Below are 21,625 nucleotides of genomic sequence, written 5' to 3'. Positions count from 1 at the left end.
GATAATATGATATAGTACTTAGTGATCACGTAATTAGCAGAGCGGTCACACCAGTGGAGCTGGGCAACCTGGGAAGTTCAAGAAGGAAGCCCTCCTTAGCCTGCGTCCTAGAAACAAGTTGAAACATATGCTTTTTCTTTTCTTTTTCTTTCTCTCTCTCTCTTTCTCTCTTTCTTTTTTTTTTTTTTTTTACCATGAGTGAACCCAGGGCTGTTTAACCACTGAGCCACATCAATAACTCTTTATTATTATTATTATTTTAATTTTTAAGGCAGGGTCTCATTACACTGCCTAGGGCCTTGCAAAGTTGCTGATGCTGGCTTTGAACTTGCAATCCTGCTACCTCAGCCTTCTGAGTCACTAGAATTACAAGCCTACACCACTATGCCTGGCTTATGGGGAGAGTGTAAAAATTATGAGTCCTATGATTGTACTCTCATGGATTTTGATTCTGGTACATCTAAACATCTATTATTTTTTATTGTCCAGTGTTGAGTAGCCAATAGTCTGGAGGGGTGATAATGGACTGGGCATTCTGGGGAAATCGATTTAACAGGAATAAAAGATTGTATAATCTGGGAAGAGTGGAAACATTTAAATAGAATACTAAAACATCAGTCTGATGTATGTAGTGATAGAACTGAGTCTAAACAGGGGAGCATGCTAGGCACGTTTGAGGAATAGCAAGGGTCTTGAAATTGGGATTGTACAGTGTTTATTTATGTATCCACAGAAGTAGGTGACTGAAGTAGAGTGGGAGACATACTCATTAAAGGAGAGAAGGTTCAGGAACTAAAATCCAGAGTGTAAGTATCAACTGAATGGATACTGACATCACTAAGAGTAATGATGGGGAAATGTTGGAGACAGTTAAAGAGAGACAGGAGCCCAAACTGCTGCAAAATAGAGAGTGTAGTTTAGGAGTCTAGAGATAACCACAGTCTAGATTGTAGCAGATGGTATAACCTGAAAGCATGAATTTTAAAACTGGGCTCTTCTGGAGTAAGAGAAAGAATGATCTAGAAATGACTTTGAGGTGCAGAGAGATTACCTACCTCAACTGCAGACTCAATAATACCAGTGTGCAGGTGAGAAACACACAACAACTTATAAGGGAAAGATGATGATGATGATGATGATGATGATGATGATGATGATGATGATTCAGGGGGGATCCAGCCTTCAGTTATAGCAAGAAGGTGAGGGAGCTTTCTGAATTACTTCCTATAGATATAAATACTTTCATATATTTTTAAATTCCTCTCACAACTGTGGTCCAGTTAATTCTCCCTCACTACAGGTACAACTGACTTTTGTTGCAGCTGACATGATTTTATTGCTGTTCTCCTTGATGAAGAGCTTATTCCTTGAGCTTCTGGCTTCTGAATTTATTATATCATCTGTAATATTCTCTCAAACTCAAAAAATCATCGTTTACTTTCAGGGCCTCTGTTTACACATATGTATCCATTGTGTGTTTAGGTTGGATTACCAAACCTGTGTATTAAAGCATCTCAGACAACAGCTCCCACTTATCCCATGGCTGGGTGCATTGGAGCAAGACATGAACTTTTTCACCCATAATCTGGCTCACATTTAGTGTGTCCACACCTTCTTTCCTGAGACTATCATTCCTCTTTAAATCACCTGCCTTAATCTTTTAATTTACCTTATATGGCATCTCTTCATTGTTTCTAAAACAATAGTCTTCAAATGTTTCTACATAAATTTCATTTCTTTAAAAAATACTGCATTGAAATATTTACCTCAATTATTATATTTTTCCCTTTGAAATTTCATGCCTGGGATGAGTCTCTCAACTTGTTTAATCCTGGCCTGGTCTAAGTGGGTTCAGGATTTAGATTGGAAAGTATTGAGTAGATGGTCAGAGATTTCAGGACTTAATAGGGAAATAGAACCAACACAAACTCAAAGTAGGATTACAACTTTTGCCTAAAATTAAAACATTTGAAGACACAGGTTTTCAGTGGAATAGTTACCATGTCAATGTCTTACTTAGACTATGTAAATGTAATTACTATTTTAATCTAATAGCTTCCAATATATGAAACAAAATGAAAATATGCTAGACACTCACTCGAGAAGAAGTGCTTCTACTCCTGGTTTAAAACTTGTAGAATTTAAAAAAAGTCCCATAATGGCCAGAGTGAATATTCCAGACATTTCAACCAACTCACCTTTTGTTAAAAGGGGGAAAAATAAGTATTAACAGTAGCACAAATTTTTGCCAGAGGTGAAAAAATATGTATGTTAGCATATATATAGTAGGCAAGTGCCCTACCCCTGAGCTACATCCCAGCCCTTTCTAATTTTATCTTATTTGGAAACAGGCTTTCATTAAAGTTGCCCATGTTAGCCTTGAACTTGGGCTTCCAAGTGGCTGGAATTTCAGGTGTGTGCCACCAGGCCTGGCTGCTTGCTGAGTCTCTATGCTGGAGACCAGTGAAATGTGAAAAAGATGAAAAGTAGGAAAGATGAAAAAGTGAGGAACTAGAGGTAGCTGTCAGAGCACATAGAATTGTGAACTATGTGACATTACTTCCCCTGTGAACTTCTCTTTTCCCCATTCTCAGACAAATATTTTATATTTGTCTAAAACCAGAAACTACTGTATATTCAGAAGGAGGAAGAGGAGATCATGAAGAGGAAAAACTCAGGATCAGGCATCATAAGACCACTGGATTTCCATAGAATTTCTATAGAATTGAAACTTCAAGATAATTGGATCAAAATCTTTAAGATGAGTGGAGTGACCTCCCTCGGCATGCACCCAATGTATATGTACACAAAGTCACACATTCAAAAAACAAAAAACAGACGGGATTATACAGTAAAATCTGTTAAAGCTCATATTTCCACTGAATGTTTAACAGACATTGTTCCAATTACCAAATTTGTTGTTAATCCTAAGGAGTATTGTGGATGTGTTATTTTTATCATATGTTAAATTACCATTCTGACGCATCTTTGCATCTGCCTGGGTCCTTTTCTGTTTCTTTGACTAACTTTGTATATATGTTGCTACAGCTGTATTTCATTTCGTGTAGGCATATTAAATATTTGGATAGCTACCTGGTAGGGCAGGTTGTCCACTTCAAAAATAAATTGTGTTGTGTATTCACACACAATAATTTTCCTAAATGAACTTTGGACTTGTTTTTATAAAATTTCAAAGTCAAGAAGTTTTGTCATTGTTTGATTTGGATTGTGATCAATTTTAATTTAATATTCTTTCCTTCTAGATATGTAAAATTGTAAACTTTATAATTTTAATTTTTGTCCTGGCTAGTAATACTATTAAAGGCAGAAGCAAATAATTTATTTGGCTACTTTTTTTTTTTTTTTTGGTACCAGGGATTGAACCCAGGGGTACTTAACTGCTGAGCCACATCTACAGAGCCACATCTCCTGCCCTTTTTACTTTTTATTTTGAGACAGGGTCTTAATAAGTTGCTTTGACCCTCACTGAATTGCTGAGGCTGATCTTGAATTTGTGATTCTCTTGCACCAGCCTCCCAAATCACTGGGATTACAGGTCTGTGCCTGCACACAAGAAAAATTCCTATACAAATATATACAGAGACATATTCAATCAATGGTTGGTTGATGTGGAATCTGGAGATATGGAGAGCCTACTTTATATGTAAAGGATATGCATTGTATCTTTGGAAGTAAAACTCTTTGTATATCTTAAAAACCAAGCATATAAGTTGTTATACAAATCTTCGTATAACCCAAATTACTATTTGTGCAGCTGATCACACAATTCTTTCTCCAGGAAAGGCATTCAATTAAATACTGACTGCAGCTTTGATTTTGTCACATTTATCTTTCTTTTATAACAGTATTTGTTTTACATTCTTGGTAGCTTGTTTTCTGTGTATAAATATTCACATATTATCTTTTTTGATAGATTATTTTAACCAAAAATATTCCTTATATAGATAAGTTGAATTATTTTATAAACTTTTTGGCCTGGTAGTTGTTTTCCTAGTATTCATATTTAGACTCCTTCTATATCATTTAACATTAGGCATTGACACTTCACTTACAAACATAAAAGATGAGGTACAGAATTGCAAGAATGAGACTTATATGATGGACATCATCACCAAAAACTGTTGACATACACAATTGAATCAGTTTTGAATTTAGAATTCCAAACAAAAAACTTTCCAGAAAATATGACCAAATTCCATGCATGACATAAAAGCCTAAAAGAAAAGGGAGAAAATAGAAACTAGTTAATAGAACTTACTTGTCCTTAATTTTAAATGATACCCTGGGTCAACTCTTCTTTTTGGCATTATCTTTAAAATTAGCTCATTGTTGTGATGAACATCAGAGTGTGGATATCCCTTCAACACCCTGATTTTAATTCCTTTAGATATCTATCCTGAAGTGAGATTATTGGTTTATATGGGGATTGCATCTAGCTTTTTGAGGAACATCTACACTGATTTACCTAAAGGCTATGTTAATTCACATTCCCACCAACAATGCACAAGAATTCCCTCTTCTTCACATATTCATCAACACTTATTTTATGTTTTTGACAAAAATTATCATAACAGATATAGCTCATTTGTGACTTTGGTTTACATTCCCCTAATGATTAATGATGATACGTGATATTGAACATTTTTTAAATTTTGAGACAGGATCTCACTAAGCTACTGAGGCCTGCCTTGAATTTGTGATCCTCCTGTCTCAGCAGACTGAGTCACTGGGATTACAAGTACCAGCAAACACACTGGAGGAAATAGTTTCTTTTTATTTGCTAAAAGCCACACTACAGTTTGTAAAATTTGGTTTTAGGAGTTTAGGAGCTTCTTTTGTTCAGGCTCCACTAAGGAATAAGCACATTTGCATCCAGTGCCTACAAAGAGTCAAATGGTGTCATAAATCTTGGAGGTACAGAAATGAGCAAGAACTAGGAAATCCCAAACTCATGAAATTCGTATTCTAGATCTAATGTAAGATGTATAGGGAACAGCAAAAGAAATGCCTCTGGGTGGCCGCTGGGTGAATCTCCTGCATTGTGTCGGCCTGTGGAACTGACTGCTTCTTTATTGTTGGGCATTTCATTTGCTTTAAAGTTACCCCTGATAAGTAATGCTTCAGTGTGTATTTCCAGGCGTCAATTTTTTACGCTTCTTTGCTTATTTCCTTAGTTACTAAAAGTGAAATCACTGCACTGAAAGATGGTCACTCCTTTGTTATTCTTCACAGTTTGAGGTTTTGCTAAATTGCTTTCCACAAGGCAACAAGAAGACCCATGCCCTGCCAAGGAAAACAGTTAGCCTGAGCCACAGCACCAGGCACAGCCTCGGGCAAGGAAGCCCTCTCACCTTTATTGGGACAGTGGGGGCTGGGGTGGGGAGAAAGAGGGAACAAAATTCAAATCCCAGCTGAGAGTAGGTCTTAGGGTCAGAAGTCTGAGGTGTGGTGGCACCCCCTCCTCCACAGAAAATCTTAATTAAGCTTCTCCAGAAATCTTCACCATAATTAGTTTTAGGATTATCAGTAAAAGTCTCTATAAGAGTTCGGTGCAGTCAAACTTCCTATTTTCCTGTTGCTCTATTTTACTTGGCCACTGGCCTGAAAGAGATCAGGACTCCAGGTGCTGAACGCCCCCTTGCTAGTTTTCCCACAAACATTTATCCAGTATAGTAGTTTGTAGAAGTGTGTTTGCAAATGCAAAATGTGATTTAAAAAAAAAAAAAAAAGCGCAGATCCTTTAACAAGGCCTCTGGCCTTGAGCTGGAGCTTCACAGAGATAAGAGAAGTTACCAATTGGGCTCCACTAGGAAGCCAGTATAGATAGGAAAATTGAGTCAGGTCAGATCAAGGAGGCCAATTATGAGTGAGTCTGGGAAGTTGGAGACTGTCCATGGAGGGATTGAAATGTTAATTCCTTCAGAGCCCTTCCTCCACCCTTATCAAGAACCTGCCCCTGCTTCAACCTGTTGCCAAGATAAACTGTCCCAGGATTGCCCCTCCCTACAGAGAGCTATAAGGTTGTTAAAGTGTCCTTGGCTTCTCCATCCTGCCCTTCCCCCTTCAGCCCACCTGTTTCCCACCTTTTGGCCGTCCCACCGAGCATTCCTGGGCCTAGTCCCATACACAGGAAGGAGAAAGATCAGGGGGAAAAGGCAGGAGAACAAAGAAAGCCTAGGAGATATAAAAAGGGCAGAACACCTCACTTCTTGGGATACCAGGATACCAGCTAAGGCTGAAAGGTGAGTGACTCACCCAAGAGATTGTATTGGGTGGGTGGGTGGGGGCTGTCCGAAGGGGAAGAAAGGAGAGGAAGAGAGCAGAGGAAGAGGGCAGAGAGCGTGAGCTTGCAAGCTTCAGTTTAAGAAGGGTTGCTTGGAGACTTGTGGGTGGGTGCTGATTGGCAGGGTGACTCAGGAATGGGCGAGCAGACACTGTGTCCCATGGGGATTGGTTGAGAAAACTTTGACTTTGGCGCCCTTTGGAGAGGAGGGGGAGGGATAAGGGATTACGTGATGCTCTTCTCCCAATGGGGGAAATAAAACCAAAAGGCAAGGTCTTCCACACACCCAACAACGGCTCCCTTCTCCCTCCTGGGAGAAGTCTACTACTTTACCCCTCTTTAAATAAACCCTGCTTTATGTGCTTGCCTCAGCGAGCTTGTGCTTCTCTTCATGTTCAAACTTCAACACGTGGCAAAGCCGGACTCACAGATAAATGGTGGTATCAGTAACAGCGGGCAGAGGGAGGAATAAAAGGGGAGGAGAAGCTCTCCCCTCCTCAGGTGTTGTCCTTGAAGGGTTAACTTGCCCAGAACAGTGAAGGAAAAAGCTGCTTTTATGTGAACTTGTGCAGACTGTGAACTTGTGAGCCCCTCCCCTTACATGCTGGGTATAAAGTTCTGAAACTCCCTGAACTCCTCGGGGTTCAGGGGATTGATTGATTACAGCAGAAGCTGTGTCCTCTGAACCTGGCTGCAGCCAAATAAAACTGTTTCCTGCTATCTTCGGTGCCTTGCCTCATCTGTCCCCTACAACAGAGGAACAGTCCAGTGGAACAGGTGGAAAGAGAGAAATCAACCAAAGCAAAGGTTGGCCCCCTGAGCAGCAGCAAGTGCCTCAATAAAAACAAGTAAATCCTAATATGGTGCTCTGAGGTGGCAGATGAAGGGGGGAAAAGTACATTTAGGAGTACTTGTCCATAAGCTGAGGTTGATTTAAAGTTATCCCTGTCGGAAATGGCATTTTTTGTGAAGACTTCTGATCTCCTGAGGTTCACCTTATATTTTGAAAATACACATTAAAGTAGTTTCTGTTGAAATAAAGTGTATTATTCTTATTTCTTAAAAAAATAAAAATTAAAAGTTTTTGTCCATAACCTCCATTGGTGGGGAAGCCACCATCAGGATTGCTGAGGTGACTGAGAGTCCTTCCCTAGTAAACTCATTCCCATGTCAAAAAGAGAGCTATAGTTTCTAGATTTACCAGCTAAAAAGAATAATATCTCTTGGAATAGTCTGAATGTGAGAGGGGAATTCCATGCATGGCTCTCCAGCCATGGAGCTGCCATTTCTTGTCACTAAAATATGAGATGGAGGCTGACTCTGGTTTCAGAAGCACACAGGCCTCTGGAGTTAGAAGACTTCTGTTGGAAAGTTATTTTCTCCTTTAAGAAAGGAAAATCACTTCAGTCAGAATGGCAATCATCAAGAGTACAGACAATAATAAATGTTGGTGAGGATGTAGGGGTAAAGGTACACTCACACATTTCTGGTGGGACTGCAAATTGGTGCAACATTTATGAAAAGTGGTATGAAGATTCCTCAGAAAACTTGGAATGGATCCACCATTTGACCCAGCTATCCCACTCCTCAGTTTATACCCAAAGGACTTAAAATCAGCATACTACAGTAATGCAGCCACGTCAATGTTTATAGCAGCTCAATTCACAATAGGTAAACATGAAACCAACCTAAGTGTCCTTCAGTAGATGACTGGATAAGGAAAATGTGCTATATATATATTCAATGGAATATTACTCAGCATTAAAGAAGAATGAAATTATGGCATTTGCAGGTAAATGGATGGAGTTGGAGACTATCATGCTAAGTGAAGTAAGCCAATCCCAAAAAACTAAAGGCTGAATGTGTTCTATAATTTGCAGATGCTAATTCACACTAAGTGTAGGGGGGGGGGCATTAGAGATGAATAGAGTTACATTAGATTAGGTAGAGGGAAGTGAAGGGAAGGAAGAGGAGAGGATGTGGGGATAGGAAGGATAGTAGAACAAAACAGACATTATGACTTTATGTGTATATATGACTTCATGACCAATGTGATTCTACAACATGTACACTCAGAAAAAAAGAGAAATTATATCCCATCTATGTATAATGTATCAAAGTGCATAAATGCATTCTACTGTCATGTATAACTAATTAAAACAAATTAAAAATTTTTAAAAGAAAAAAAAAAGGAAAATGACATTTAATAAATAACATGTTTGCTGCCTAGATTTGTTAGCAAGGAAATGTCTTAAAGCAAATAAATTTGTTACTACGTAACACTTTTCTTAAAATGCTAACATACAAGTTGGATAAGGTAAGAACAATACTCTTGTTCATTTTTCTCTGTTATAAAATATGTCATTACTTCAAAGAGTAACACTATTTAAATAACTTCATAAGTTTAGAAGCAAATTTACTCAGAAAACATCTGTTTAACTTCTTAAGGAAAATTTTTATTTCAAAGTTTTTACAAGTTCAAAGTCCTCATGTCTAAGTAAATTACTCCAGCATTGTTTTTATTTCTGAAGTTATTACTGTTATTATTTTAGTTTTCTAGCTCTCTAATAATAACCTAAAAATAAGTCCACAAAGTTCTGTTCCATTGATGGCCATCAAAACTACAAGGCACTCTCTATCAAAGAAAGGCAGTTTTGTCTACTGTGTTCATGAATTCCTAGATCCTAGAATAAGATCTATGACATGGTGCACATCACTAAATAATTGTTGAATTAAAGAATGAGTGAATTTTCACATTAGTACTCCCCCACTTTTGTCTCTTCTTTCCCCTTATAGTGATTTTCAAGAAAGTCCTCTAGATTAGACTGTAGATATAATTTCTGATATGTTTCTCTGAAATTCTGTGAACATTATGTCATGTTTTATTTATTTATTTGGCATTGAAGATTTGAACCCAGGGACATTTTACTACTGAGCCACATCCCCAGATCTTTTAATTTTTTTTATTTTGAGACAGGGCTTGCTAAGTTGCTTAGGGTCTTGCTAAATTGCTGAAGCTGGCCTTGAATTTGCAATCCTTCTGCCTCAGCCTCCCGAGACTGGGATTACATGAGTGTACCATCACACCTGGCAACATATCATATTTTAAATGAGGCCCGGTACAATACTATTCTAGTAGCTGACATGAATCTTCTTGACTGGTATGAACCATTTTACTTCTTTGTACTTTTCAGTTATCCCTAGGTTGACCCTTCAGGTTTTTGTTTTGTTTTGTTTTGTTTGTTTGTTTGTTTTGTTGTTGTTTTTTGGCAGTGGGGTGGGTACTGGGGATTGAACTCAGGGGCACTCGACCACTGAACTACATCCCCAGTCCTATTTTGTATTTTATTTAGAGGCAGGGTCTCAGTGAGTTGCTTAGTGCCCTGCTTTTGCTGAAGCTGGCTTTGAACTTGCAATTCTCCTGCCTCACAAGCTGCTGGGATTACAGGCACATGACACAGTGCCCAGCGGCCCTTCAGTTTTTAGGATGCTCTGGACACAGAAAGTCTCCTATTTTCACCTTAGTCATATTCAGGAAGATCATATTTGCAGGAAATTTTTACTAGTTTGTTGCTCACAAGTCTCAGAGGCTGAAAGCAAGGGCTTCATATTCCCAAACTGGATAAGGAAGCTCCTTTAAGGAAGAGATGAGAAGTAGTCCCCAAGATGGGTCTTCTTGGGAAAGAATAGTCTTTACTTAGAAGTTTAGGCATAGGGTGGGCAAAGCAGAGGTGGATCAGAATAGAAGTGAACAGAGTTGGCTGGATGTTCAACAACGAAGCACTCTCTAACACAGGAGAAAGTATAGCTAGTACCACACTTTCTGAGTGTTTAGAAAGGTAATTTGGGATAGCCTTCATTTCTGAGAGAAATGTAGCAGAAAGATTGCATTTATTTTTTAATTGTTGATGGATCTTTATTTATGAATTTATTTACATGTGGTGCTGAGAATCGAACCCAGTGCCATTTCATCAGAGTGGCTTATTTGGTATCATACAGATCCCTCGGTGGGCTAGACCATGCCCTGGAGGCACCCCCAAACATTCTTTGCTCAAGGGGAGAAAGGTGATAGTGGGATGTGAAATGCTACAGAAGACACCTGGTGAGTGGAATACTGTTATCATTTTCTCAAGAAGGCCAATAACCACTGCTTTTCCCAAAATGAGTGCAAATGCCAACATGATTTAAAAAAAAAGGTAAAAAAATTCTTAGTATTATTATGAAAATATTCTTATTTCAGGGACACCTCTTCTCCCCTTCTCCCACTGCCTAGTGATTCGAATTACACATTAAGAATGATTTTTTTTTTTTTTAAGCTGGGCATGGGCATGGAGGCACATGCCTGTAATCCCAGAAGCTCGGGAGGCTGAGGCAGGAGGATCTCAAGTTCGAAGCCTGCCTCAGCAACTTAGTGAGGCCCTAAGCAACTCAGTGATATAAAAAAGGGCTGAGGATGTGGCTCATAAATTAAGTGCCTCTGAGTTCGATCCCCAATACCAAAAAAAAAAAAAAAAAATTTAGGAGATATAGTTTTGACCAGGGAGGGGGACTAAGTAAAAATGCTTCTACAAGTTTAGCAGTCTATTTCTTGTCCTGAGTGATAATTACACAGATATATTTTAAGATCACTTATTATAATGCACAGATGTCATTTATTTTATGCACACATGTGCATATGATAAAGGGGGGGAAATCCCTCATGTTTCAGGGTTATCTGAAAAGGGTGAATGAGAGCACTTATGAGCACCGCTGCTGTCCGCAGCACTGCTCTCTGGCCCTGTAGATGGCTATGAAACTCACTTTCTCCCTGGGTTGACCTCTTTCTATGATACTCCTGGGAGATGGTCCCAGGGCAAATGGAAGGGAAGCTGCCTCCTCCCACTACTAGTAAATGTGCATCTCGGCTTATCCTCTTAGCTGTTCTGCAGCACCTTAACAACATCCCCTACTCCCACCCCTGTCAAGTGTTTTGGTTTAGACCAGGTCTGGGGAATCTGGCTCTTGTAGGCATCCTCAGGAATAGCTCCTATCTATATTCACAACAAAACCACAACTGATATTAATAAGGAAGCTGTGGTGTCAGCACTATATAAAAGGTAAATCAGTATACAATACTATTTTCTTTCTTTTTTGTCGGGGGATGTGTACTGGGGATTGAACTCAGGGGTACTTGACCACTAAGCCACATCCCCAGCCCAATTTTGTATTTTATTTAGAGACAGGGTCTCACTGAGTTGCTTAGCACCTTGCTTTTGCTGAGGCTGGTTTTGAACTTGAGATCCTCCTGCTTTAGCCTCCTGAGCTGGCATGTGCCACTGTACTCAGATAATACTACTTTATATCTATAAGCATAGTTTATGGCAAGATATTATGAAACCCATGTCAGCTTTCAGAAAATCCAGAAATCTTATTTTAAGAAATTGAGAAAAAAAAAGGGGGGGTCCTTACCTAGGGATTTGGACTTCGAATACTGTCTTTTGAAGTTAATATTCACAACAGTACTGAATACAATTATTGATATAACAGAGGTCATCAGACTTTCTCCACTAATTAGATTTGTGAGGGCTCTTGAAAGACCTGTGTGTATATATAAGTAAAGTATTAAAGCAATTGTCTAGATTATCCAGTTAGAAATGATCTGACTTTCCCACACATTCCTTTCCATAGATTAAGAATTCAAGCTCCATGAATAGAAAGCACCCTGGTATTACCTACCTTCGTCCTGATTCACGTCTGTTTATGATGATCTTCCAAGTTGAAACACTGATTGGTCATCTTTTTTCCTCTGCCTATACTACCTAAGTTGTAACTTTGAGTATCTTTATTAATTTTTGAGTAAAAACCATAGGAGAAAAATATTATTATATAGTAAAATTCCTTTCTGTGAATCAACCACTCTATAAACTGTGATCACGATCTAACTATAATACGTCTGCCGATAGAAGAGAAGACAGGCTAGGGCATTCAGTTTCTGAGACAGCTTATCTGCCTCGAGGGTCCAGTCCTCCACTTTCCTGTATCCATACAGCAAGATGCTGTGTGAAAAGATCCAGTCTCTTTTGTTATGAGACCTGATGAAAGCAGAAAAATTCTACTTCTTCTCTGTCTCACCCTTGCCACCATCATGGCAGCATGCCTTGGCTTTCCCACCAGATGGGAGAGTCCAGCCCGGCTCATGGGAACTGCCGTACTCATGAGGAATAGCACACCATTGTTGCTGTAAGACACTACATTCATTACTCAGCAAGACCTGCTATTGTGGCCTAATTCTTGTATTTTAGAAAATAGAACAGTATAGGAAAATGTGAATATTTGGAAATAACAGACTTAAGGGTATAAAATAAGCCAAAGAAAAAGAAAGCTCAAGACATGTAGTCTACTGATAGTCCTGGTAGATTAATTTTTTAAAGATACTATATCATTCATATGCATATGTATATGACACTAGTATGGCAGTATGTATAAACGTGGGAGTATAACCAATGTGATCCTGCAATTTGTACACGTGGTAAAAATAAGAATTCATACCCCATTTGAATCAAATGTATGATATATGATATGTCAAGATCATTGCAATGTTTTGAGCAATCAATAAAAAAAGATATAAAATTATATAGAGTATATAAATGTATATGTGTAAATAGCTATATATTTATAAATAGATATATAAATGTAATTTATCAATGCACATTTATAAATATATATGAACATGCATTTATAAATCTTGTTTAGAAAATTCAGGCAAAAATGCTGCTAAGAGGAAATGAGTTAAAATTTTTTTGAAAGATTCAAAGTGAGGAAAAAATAAAACTCAAAAAGGTAGCGTCAAGGGGCTGGGGTTGTGGCTCAGCGGTAGAGTGCTTGCCTAGCACATGCAAGGTGCTGGGCTCGAGCCTTAGCATCACATAAAAATAAATAAATTAATTAATTAAAGGTTAAAAAAGGTAGTATTAAGATGGCTAACATTTATAAGAATAACTTTGTAAGATCCACCAAATAGATTATTTAAATTGAAAAATGACAGGCTAGAAAAAAAAAATCAGTAGAATACTGGGTTTCAAGATTGTGAATTTAAACTGGGCACAGTGGTGCATGCCTGTAATCCCAGCAGTTTGGGAGGCTGAGGGAGGATTATCACAAGTTTGTGGCCAGCCTCAGCAAGTTAGTGAGACTCTAAGCATTTATCGAGACCCTATCTCAAAATAAAAAATAGAAACAGCTGGGGATGTAGCTGAGTGGTAAAACACCCCTGGGTTCAATCTCTAATACCAGAAAAAACCAAAACAAACAAACAAAAAAATATTAAGAAGTAAAAAAAAAAAAAAAAAAAAAAAAAAGATGTGAAATCAGATTCCAGGTATTATAGAACTCCCTCAAATTTATTGAAAAGAAAGTGCTGACACAAAGTCACATAAAAGTATCAATGTGGGTTAAAAGAGTAGGGGGAGAAAGACACAAGTTGAGGATAGGGTGACTGATGTTGGATCAGCACTTCCTTCCAAACATTCACCTCACTCCTTTTCATGAATATTCAACTTTCCTTTATTCTTGTATTTGTTCATATATTTATACAAGCTGTGTCTACCTCATGCTTTCTTTCCACTTGTCTCATATAGGTCTTTTCTCCTTAACTGGCCATAAAGTGAAGATGAAATTGAAATGAATGTGTGGATGTGTGTGTGTGTGTGTGTGTGTGTGTGTGTGAGAGAGAGAGAGAGAGAGAGAGAGAGAGAATATACATGGGCATGTCATATTAGTATTCTATTTTGAAGCATTTTTTTTAGTACCCATTATTAAAAAGTAACTGGGGAGGAAATTAGTTTATTACTTTTCTTTTTTCTTTTTCTTTTTTTTTTTTTATTACTTTTCTTGTATGAGGCTCTCAGATTGTTTTGCTTTTCTTAAATTAACTTGGTATTTTACCTTTAAATATAGATTTGTTCATCAAAAAGCAATTTATATATTATAAACACTATGTGATTGATAATTTTATCATTTTTAACTGTTTTAGGCTTTTGGTCTTAATGGTGACAATGACTCTCTCTTTTAAAGTGGCATCATCCTAATGACTGTTTTCAAAAGAGAGAAGAAAAAACAAAACAAAACAAAACAAAACTGGGTAACAGAAACATCACCACATGAGTATGGAACAGTGTAATGCTTCAGAATTGTTCTGTTGGCTCAATATACAATATATTCATGTATAAAGAATTCTAAATTATTCCTGTTCTAATTCACAACTGGATATAAGGCCTTTTTTGGATACTATCTAAGTCCATTACTGACACTATCTAAGCCCATTCTTCTGTCCTAACCCTCACTTCCAGAATCTTTACTAATCCTCCAGGTCCTCACTAGACTACTTCACATAGTGAAAAACTACTACACACAAAGGGATCTTAAAATAAACAAACATGATCTATAAAATATGATATATTCAATACAGGAAATAAGAAAAATATACCTACCAAGGTCTCTTATGGCAGCCGCAGTCAGCATGGGGTCCGAACTTATAAGAATAACTGCAAATAGGAGCCATGGGATGGTCTTCAAAAGTAATTTATTCACAGATTGCAGATACCAAAGAATTAAAACATAATTAACCACAAAGCCGGGAATTGTGATTAAAAGTATCTGCAAAGAAAGTTCAGAGTAGAAAAATCAGATTGGTTTTATATTCCATTTTAGAAAGCAGATGATCACAATTTGTTTTTAGAAACGTAGAACCAGGTAACACTAACAGCACCTACCAAGAGATGCATGAATGGGGAGACCCTCAATTGGCCCTGTACCAGCTAACCCTTGCCTGAAAACCCCACCTCATCCCACAAGACCAGAAATGCAGGAAATGGCTTAGCGAACATCATCTGAGTCAACCCAACCCAAATCATATCTCTGTTCTTTTCAGTTTCATTTTTTGACATTTGTCTGAATTTAATGTACCTGGATTTGGATTAAAATGTAAATTGTTCTAAAAGTTTTGTTTTAGGTAATGCCTTCTATTTACAAAACTGTTTTGATTACTTTGAAAGAAATATACATCCTGCTCTTGATCTGAAGTAGTTTATCACAAGGTCTTTCCCTGATACAGTCCAAATTTCCCAAGATTAAAAAAAAAAAATTTAAACAGGGTTACGTCTGCTTCTATGCATTTTCTTATCTGCATTTAGTCTTTGAAATGTGGATATAGGAAGCTTTAGACTGTAAGAATTAAAATTTGATTTTTCTTAACAGTTTCTTTTTTCCTAGAGCTAATATATTCCATAATAGCTCTCTTGTAGCTTCTCAGAATAAAAATTTTAATTGAAGTTCTGCCAGTCAAATTTTCAGAATTGCTCCCCCCACCCCATCATTTTCCCCCTGGGTTGCTAATGTGCTAGATGATTGCCAAGATACAGTTTATTCACTAAAATACTAAGCTGAATTTAGACTCTGATACTATGTACTTTTTTTCAATCCTTTTTGTTTTCTATTTTGTAGCAAAATTTTAAAAATCTGAAAATAAATGATATGGTTCATGAGTGAAAGGTATTACTGAAAAAGAATACTTACCTGCCAAAATAACTTTTGAAGCATGTATACATCCATGTCATATGCAACATTAAAGATAATTACTGGTGTAAATATACCAAAAAACAACTCTGGGTTCATCCATTGTATGGCATCTGCATATTTTTGGATCTAGTAATATAAAATTCTTTTATTCTTATTTGTCCATCTCTTTCTTAGTATAAAATATATACCACATACTCCTATCTCTAGCAATGGAGAAAGAAAATCTGAAAATGTATCAGGTGTAAGTGGCACTCATCTGAAATCTAGCAACTTGGGAGATTGAGGTAGGAGGATCTCAAGTTTGAGGCCAGCTTCAGAAATTTACTGAGGTCCTAAGCAATTGAGCAAGATCCCTATCTCAAAATAAAAACTTAAAAGGGGCTAGAGATGTACTTTAGTGATAAAGCACCCCTGGGTTCCACTCCCAGTACCATTACAAAAAAAAAAAAAATCTGAAAAGTTATGACATAATGTTTGTAAGTGCTAAAGTCTTAATTATATTGGATTTTCATTATTTTGCATCTGATTATTATTGCCAATTACAGAAGAAAGTTAATGTACTTCTCTATGCCTATTTTATTTTTGTAAAAAGGTATAGGAAACATTGACATAGGAATCAGAGAATACATAGTAGATTTTCAGGCATACAAGAGAAAAATTTCAGATGGATGGATTAACGCACAAATATCCATGAAGGAATAAATGATTATATTAAATTATAGAAAATACAAATATTTAGTCATGGGCTATATAGAAGATACATGTGAAAGTATAAAAGACTAAAAAAAAATAGAAACTGAAAAGTTAATAAAGTTTATGAAATAACTAATTAATGATGTGCATCATAAAATATCTAATTGACATTAGTAAATCCGGTTATGGATATCCACTCACCTTTCACTCATAAACACTGACAATACCTTATTGTTGGGGTGATAATTTTCCACAAGTTACTTTTATTACTCCAGGTCTAATGAAAGCAGGCCCTGATTGTGTTTCATGAATACGTGTAAGGCTAACAGCCTTGGGAAACAGAGCAAGAGTGTTTCCTCCAGAGTAGAGTTCAGGTTTAATTTACAGCCAAGAATAATAAAAATAACTTCTCCCTCTGGGACAAGCAAGCAAATGATTTTACAATCCAATTTAAAAGATTCAGGTTCCCTAAACTCAGGTATCTCATTTAATAATTCAGTCTCACTGGGTGTGCAGATTTCACTAACCCTCTTTGTTTCTCTTTGTGCAATGGGGATTCTGAGAACAAGCACAGGAAAAGGCTCATACTCTGATTATTGTTATTGCATAATAAATCCTCTGTCTCTAACCCAGGTATTCCCTGTCTTGTGCCTGGACCATGAAATTGTGGCAGGCTAGCTCGAAAGTGGAGTAAAATCTGAATCCCTTCACAACTCTTGACATGTGGTCTCTTCTTTTGAAGAAGTTACTGACAAATAATAAAGTTTATAGAAATAATTGAAATTTCATTTTTGTTAAAATCATATAATTATAAAACTTCTTTATGATAAGTGAAGTAATAACCTGCTTTTGGTTTTTTACATGAATGTGTGTTTTCTGTAATATTTTTAACATTACTGGCTAATTTTATTTGGGAAAGTCAATGATTTTCAGACAAGTTCTCAAATCCATGCTGACTAACTAGGGTAGGCAAACTATAGATCCTGGGCCAAATCTGGCCTACTGGTTTTTGTGGGTTTGTTGGTAAATAAAATTTTATTGGGACCCAGCCATGCCACTTCATTTATGTAGTACTACCCTTGGCTGCTTTTGAGCTTTAGTGGTAGAGTTTATTAGCTGGACAGAGATCATAAGGCCCACATACTGTAAAATTTCTGTGTGGCCCTTTACAGACATTTGCCACAAACTCCTGGGCTATAGCTCTATTTAATATATACAGTAATGCATTCTATGTAACTTAGAGTAAGCATTTTCCCTTTCTTCTCCCTGACTCTGTTCCCAACTATTTTAAAATACTATAGCTTCCTTGGCTATATCTGTAGTTTACCTTATTCCTCACTTCTGACTCCAGAACAAGTTATTTTTTCATATGTTCTACCCTAGATACGCTTACACACTATCATCTATTCTTAAGGAAACCCTATGAAACATTTCTGAGGCCAAAAGATGGTTTAATATTAGAATGATTTTGCTACTAAAATTCTGCACCAACAGCACATTCTCCCTGAGCTTCTATCTTGTTAGCCAATTTCGTGTCTAAGCTATTGAATTCTGCTGAAACACCCATTGGCCACTGCTGCACAGGGGCTGTATGCACGCTCATTCTGAGTTGCCTACATACTTTCAGTCCTGGGTTCTTCTCTGACTATGTTTAGATGGATCTCCTCTTTTTCAGCCCTTGATCCTTTTTCTACATCACAAGCATCTCCATCACAAGCACAAGCGGGGCAGAGAGGGGATGAGTATTTCTGTAAATTTTCTTAAGCCATCTTTGCATTTATGTAATTCTTATAGTGCAAAATACTCATTTATTATACACACCTGGAAAGATGTAAAACTTAGCATTTCAAAACTGCATCCAATTAAAAATAATATCACAGGGAGAGGAATTGGAAAGTCTTTCAAGTGCATGTTCAAAAATGCTGCAAAAAAATGTTGTTACTGAAAGGCAATATAATATCACATATATAGAACTTTTATGTGCTATGATTTCTTAATACTGAGGATAATTAATTACTGTTCCATTGCTAATTTTCTATTTTCCTATAACTGAGACCTTCCCTCACACTTGCAGTACACAGAATCAGTGTAATTGTTAATCTATCAGTTTCTTGCTTTATTTCTCCCGTGATGTATCTCATTTCCTTATAATCTTTAGTAACATTGCTAGCAATCATTGGTTGTCTGGTTTTTACTGAAATATTTATATTAGTTTTTGAATACACCATAAATAAGAGGTTAGTTTAACTAGCAATTCTGCAATGAAAGGTTAATGAATACATTTTAATGAAAACTCCTGAGAAATATTATCATTGTTATCAAAGTACAACAAATAACATCATAGTTTTTTCTTTCATTTAATTTTTTTTCTGCTTCTTCATATATAAATTTTAAAGAAAGTGGAAAAAACCCCTGAAGAACAGCACTTTATTTTGGTTCTTTGTATTATAACTAGGCATAAATTTATCATTTGAGTATAACTCCTGAGACATCCTACCCTAACATGTGATTTTCTGCTTATTTGCTTCCGTTTATCCTTATTGCTGAGATTGAACCCTGACACAGCCAGTAGGAAGTTGTTGCTATTTTTAATAGCAGTTGTTGCATATTTTTAATCCAATGGAGAAGAATATGGAAGTCATATGCTACATAATTGTTTTGATTGAAAATATTGAGATAAAAGTATGAATTTAAGTACAATATTCTTATTTCCCATTATTGCTACTTGCCTGAATTCCCCATAGTAGCATTTATATGATATACCCATCATATAAAATTGGAGCTAGAATGACACTTACCTCCAATAGCACAGATCAAAGACAATACTAGAATGATTTCAGGGAGGTCCTTGGGAGTGCTCAATAATACCGTCTTGAAAAATTCCATCCATGTGCCAGGAAGTTTGTTATAAAACGTTACATTGATATGGATTCCGTGTTCATCCATACTGTTGTTTCTTGCAGTTAATCTGAATGTGACTTTATTATGTATCTCTGTAAAATTCAGAGAGGATCACAGAAGCATAAGGTTTGCCTTCTAGGTGGCCTTCAGGTGGTTTTCTAAAAAGAAGGAAAAAAACACCATTTAATTATTTCTAGTGACATCTTATGATTTACCACAATTAGCAATGCCTCTCCCTTATGATACTTTCAACTTAAATGAAAGGGGCAGAATCCCTTGTGACGCAGAATACCCAGTGACACCTTGGGTTCATTTACAATACCAAGCACTGCTCAATTTATTATCCACCCCACATCTACCCAACTATTTGAAAGAATTCTTTTGTTTTTCCTTATTAAATTTTGTTTTTAAAATTTGTTCTAATTAGTTAAAAGGATTCTTTATATAACCACAAACAGATTACTTAGATCTGGACATGGACATGTTCTGGCAGCAACTCCAAGTAGGAAGTTGAATGAATGAAGAATATGCTAATCTTTATTGTTACTTTATCTGGACAGAAACTAATAGCTTATGTTGTTGTATATTCCTGACCTTCTTTAATCTCATTTGGAACACCAACAGGTGAGGTTTCCTATCTTTATAACTTTATACAGCAATCAAAAAATATGAGAAATATTGAAACCAAAAGAACTTATCTAATACAGGGTTAATCGTTAATTGATAAGGGTTTGAAACAATAGATAATAGCCACCCTCAGTTAATTTTATCTGCTTTACATGGAAAACAGAGTTTTACATCAAAGGTCTTAAACTTCCTTCAGAGAATTCTTATGATTCTCTCATAAGAGTAGCTTAGCATTTCCTAGTACCTACTCATAGCTTTCCCTCTGACAGCCTTGCTAAGTGACCAGTTAGTTGCCATTAAAATTCCTCTTATAGTTCAGTGATTTGTCTTTTTTAATTCAGTTTCTGTGATATATAAGCTATATATACATAGAGAGAGAGAGAGCTTATGTGCTCTTATCTGATTATAAAAACAATATTTTGAAAGAGAAAAACAAATTAATACATTTTTTGAAATAAACATGTAAACATTTCAAAAGCATTAAAAAAAACCTCCGTGCATATCATCAAGTGTCTTTTATATTTCATTTACATAGTTGAGCTCATCTTTTTAATATGTATACTTCTTGCTGCTTTTTACTTGTTACTGTATTGCCAGTATCTAAAAGCCTTGCAGACAACCCTTTACAAAGGTTGGTCATATTAGCAACAAAGTAAAAGTACAGACTCCTGTGCTCAGGCTTCCTGAACAGAAAGGTCTGACTGACAGGCTTCTGCTGGTAGGTTGAAAGACTGTGCAAACTAATTCAACTCCATTGGACTGTTTTCAAATCTGTATAGTTTCATAGTCTATGTAATTTTTATTCCTGTATTTATTACTTTTCAGAATCATCTGGGGGAGATATAGTGATACTAGGGGTTTGGGTCCTATCTGCAGAGATTCTGATTTAAATTCAATCTAGGGTTCAGCCTTGATTCCCCAGGTGATTTTAATGTGTAGCCAAAGTTAACAACCACTATGATCTGCCCAATTCAGAGGCAACATTGCTCAAGTTTGACCCTCCAAGTGAACTTTTCAATATTCTTGGTAACCCTTAAGAGAAAGGGTATCAGTGCTCTCCAGCCAAAGACCACCAGAAATACCTCTGTGATTGATAGGTATTGTTTATTATTTGTTGCCACAAAGGAGATTGCTTACACTTGGATCTCTGAGACCTCTCAGTAAAAGAGTGTTAGATAGAACCCATTATAAGACATGCACTTAGACTGGGTCAATTTTGGTGAGGGCCTAAGGAACTCAGGGTTCATTCTAGATAGGATGTTGTTAAAAGATGAGGCCAATTCTCTGATTGGGTATCCCAATAAATCTAGTTTTGGGAGAGAGCTGATTAAGGTGAAGATAAAGCAGTACTTGGTAGGAGAGTGGGAATGTTTGTTGTTGCAAGGGTTGCACAGTGACCTTGTTTTGTCTCACTTTGTTGTGGTTTAGGATGACCTTAATTGATGTTCTGTGAGATAGTTTATGTCCAAGAGGGGAACAACTTGCTCTAGCCTTTAGCATCAGGCCTTTTCTTTTAAACACTGAGCCCCAGCTACGAGACTGCCT

The 21,625-nt window shown here is 36.7% G+C and overlaps 1 protein-coding gene across 1 annotated transcript in view; it reads right to left on the bottom strand.

Annotated features, from left to right (window-relative positions):
• Positions 1 to 19,498, bottom strand: part of Slc9c1 (solute carrier family 9 member C1) — a 59,658-nt gene extending 40,160 nt beyond the window's left edge. Inside the window, exons 1-7 of the mRNA XM_076867021.2 lie at positions 19,351 to 19,498; positions 18,374 to 18,474; positions 15,857 to 15,985; positions 14,773 to 14,938; positions 11,753 to 11,881; positions 4,074 to 4,235; positions 2,099 to 2,198 (exon numbers count right to left, since the gene is read on the bottom strand). Of these exons, the coding sequence (XP_076723136.1) occupies positions 2,099 to 2,198; positions 4,074 to 4,235; positions 11,753 to 11,881; positions 14,773 to 14,938; positions 15,857 to 15,985; positions 18,374 to 18,474; positions 19,351 to 19,498 (935 nt within the window). The remainder of the gene's footprint in view (positions 1 to 2,098; positions 2,199 to 4,073; positions 4,236 to 11,752; positions 11,882 to 14,772; positions 14,939 to 15,856; positions 15,986 to 18,373; positions 18,475 to 19,350) is intronic.
• Positions 19,499 to 21,625: the final 2,127 nt, after the last annotated feature.

Source organism: Callospermophilus lateralis, chromosome 10 (genome assembly GCF_048772815.1).
Source record: "Callospermophilus lateralis isolate mCalLat2 chromosome 10, mCalLat2.hap1, whole genome shotgun sequence".
Taxonomy (NCBI): domain Eukaryota; kingdom Metazoa; phylum Chordata; class Mammalia; order Rodentia; family Sciuridae; genus Callospermophilus; species Callospermophilus lateralis.
This window is presented reverse-complemented; position numbering and strand designations above follow the sequence as displayed.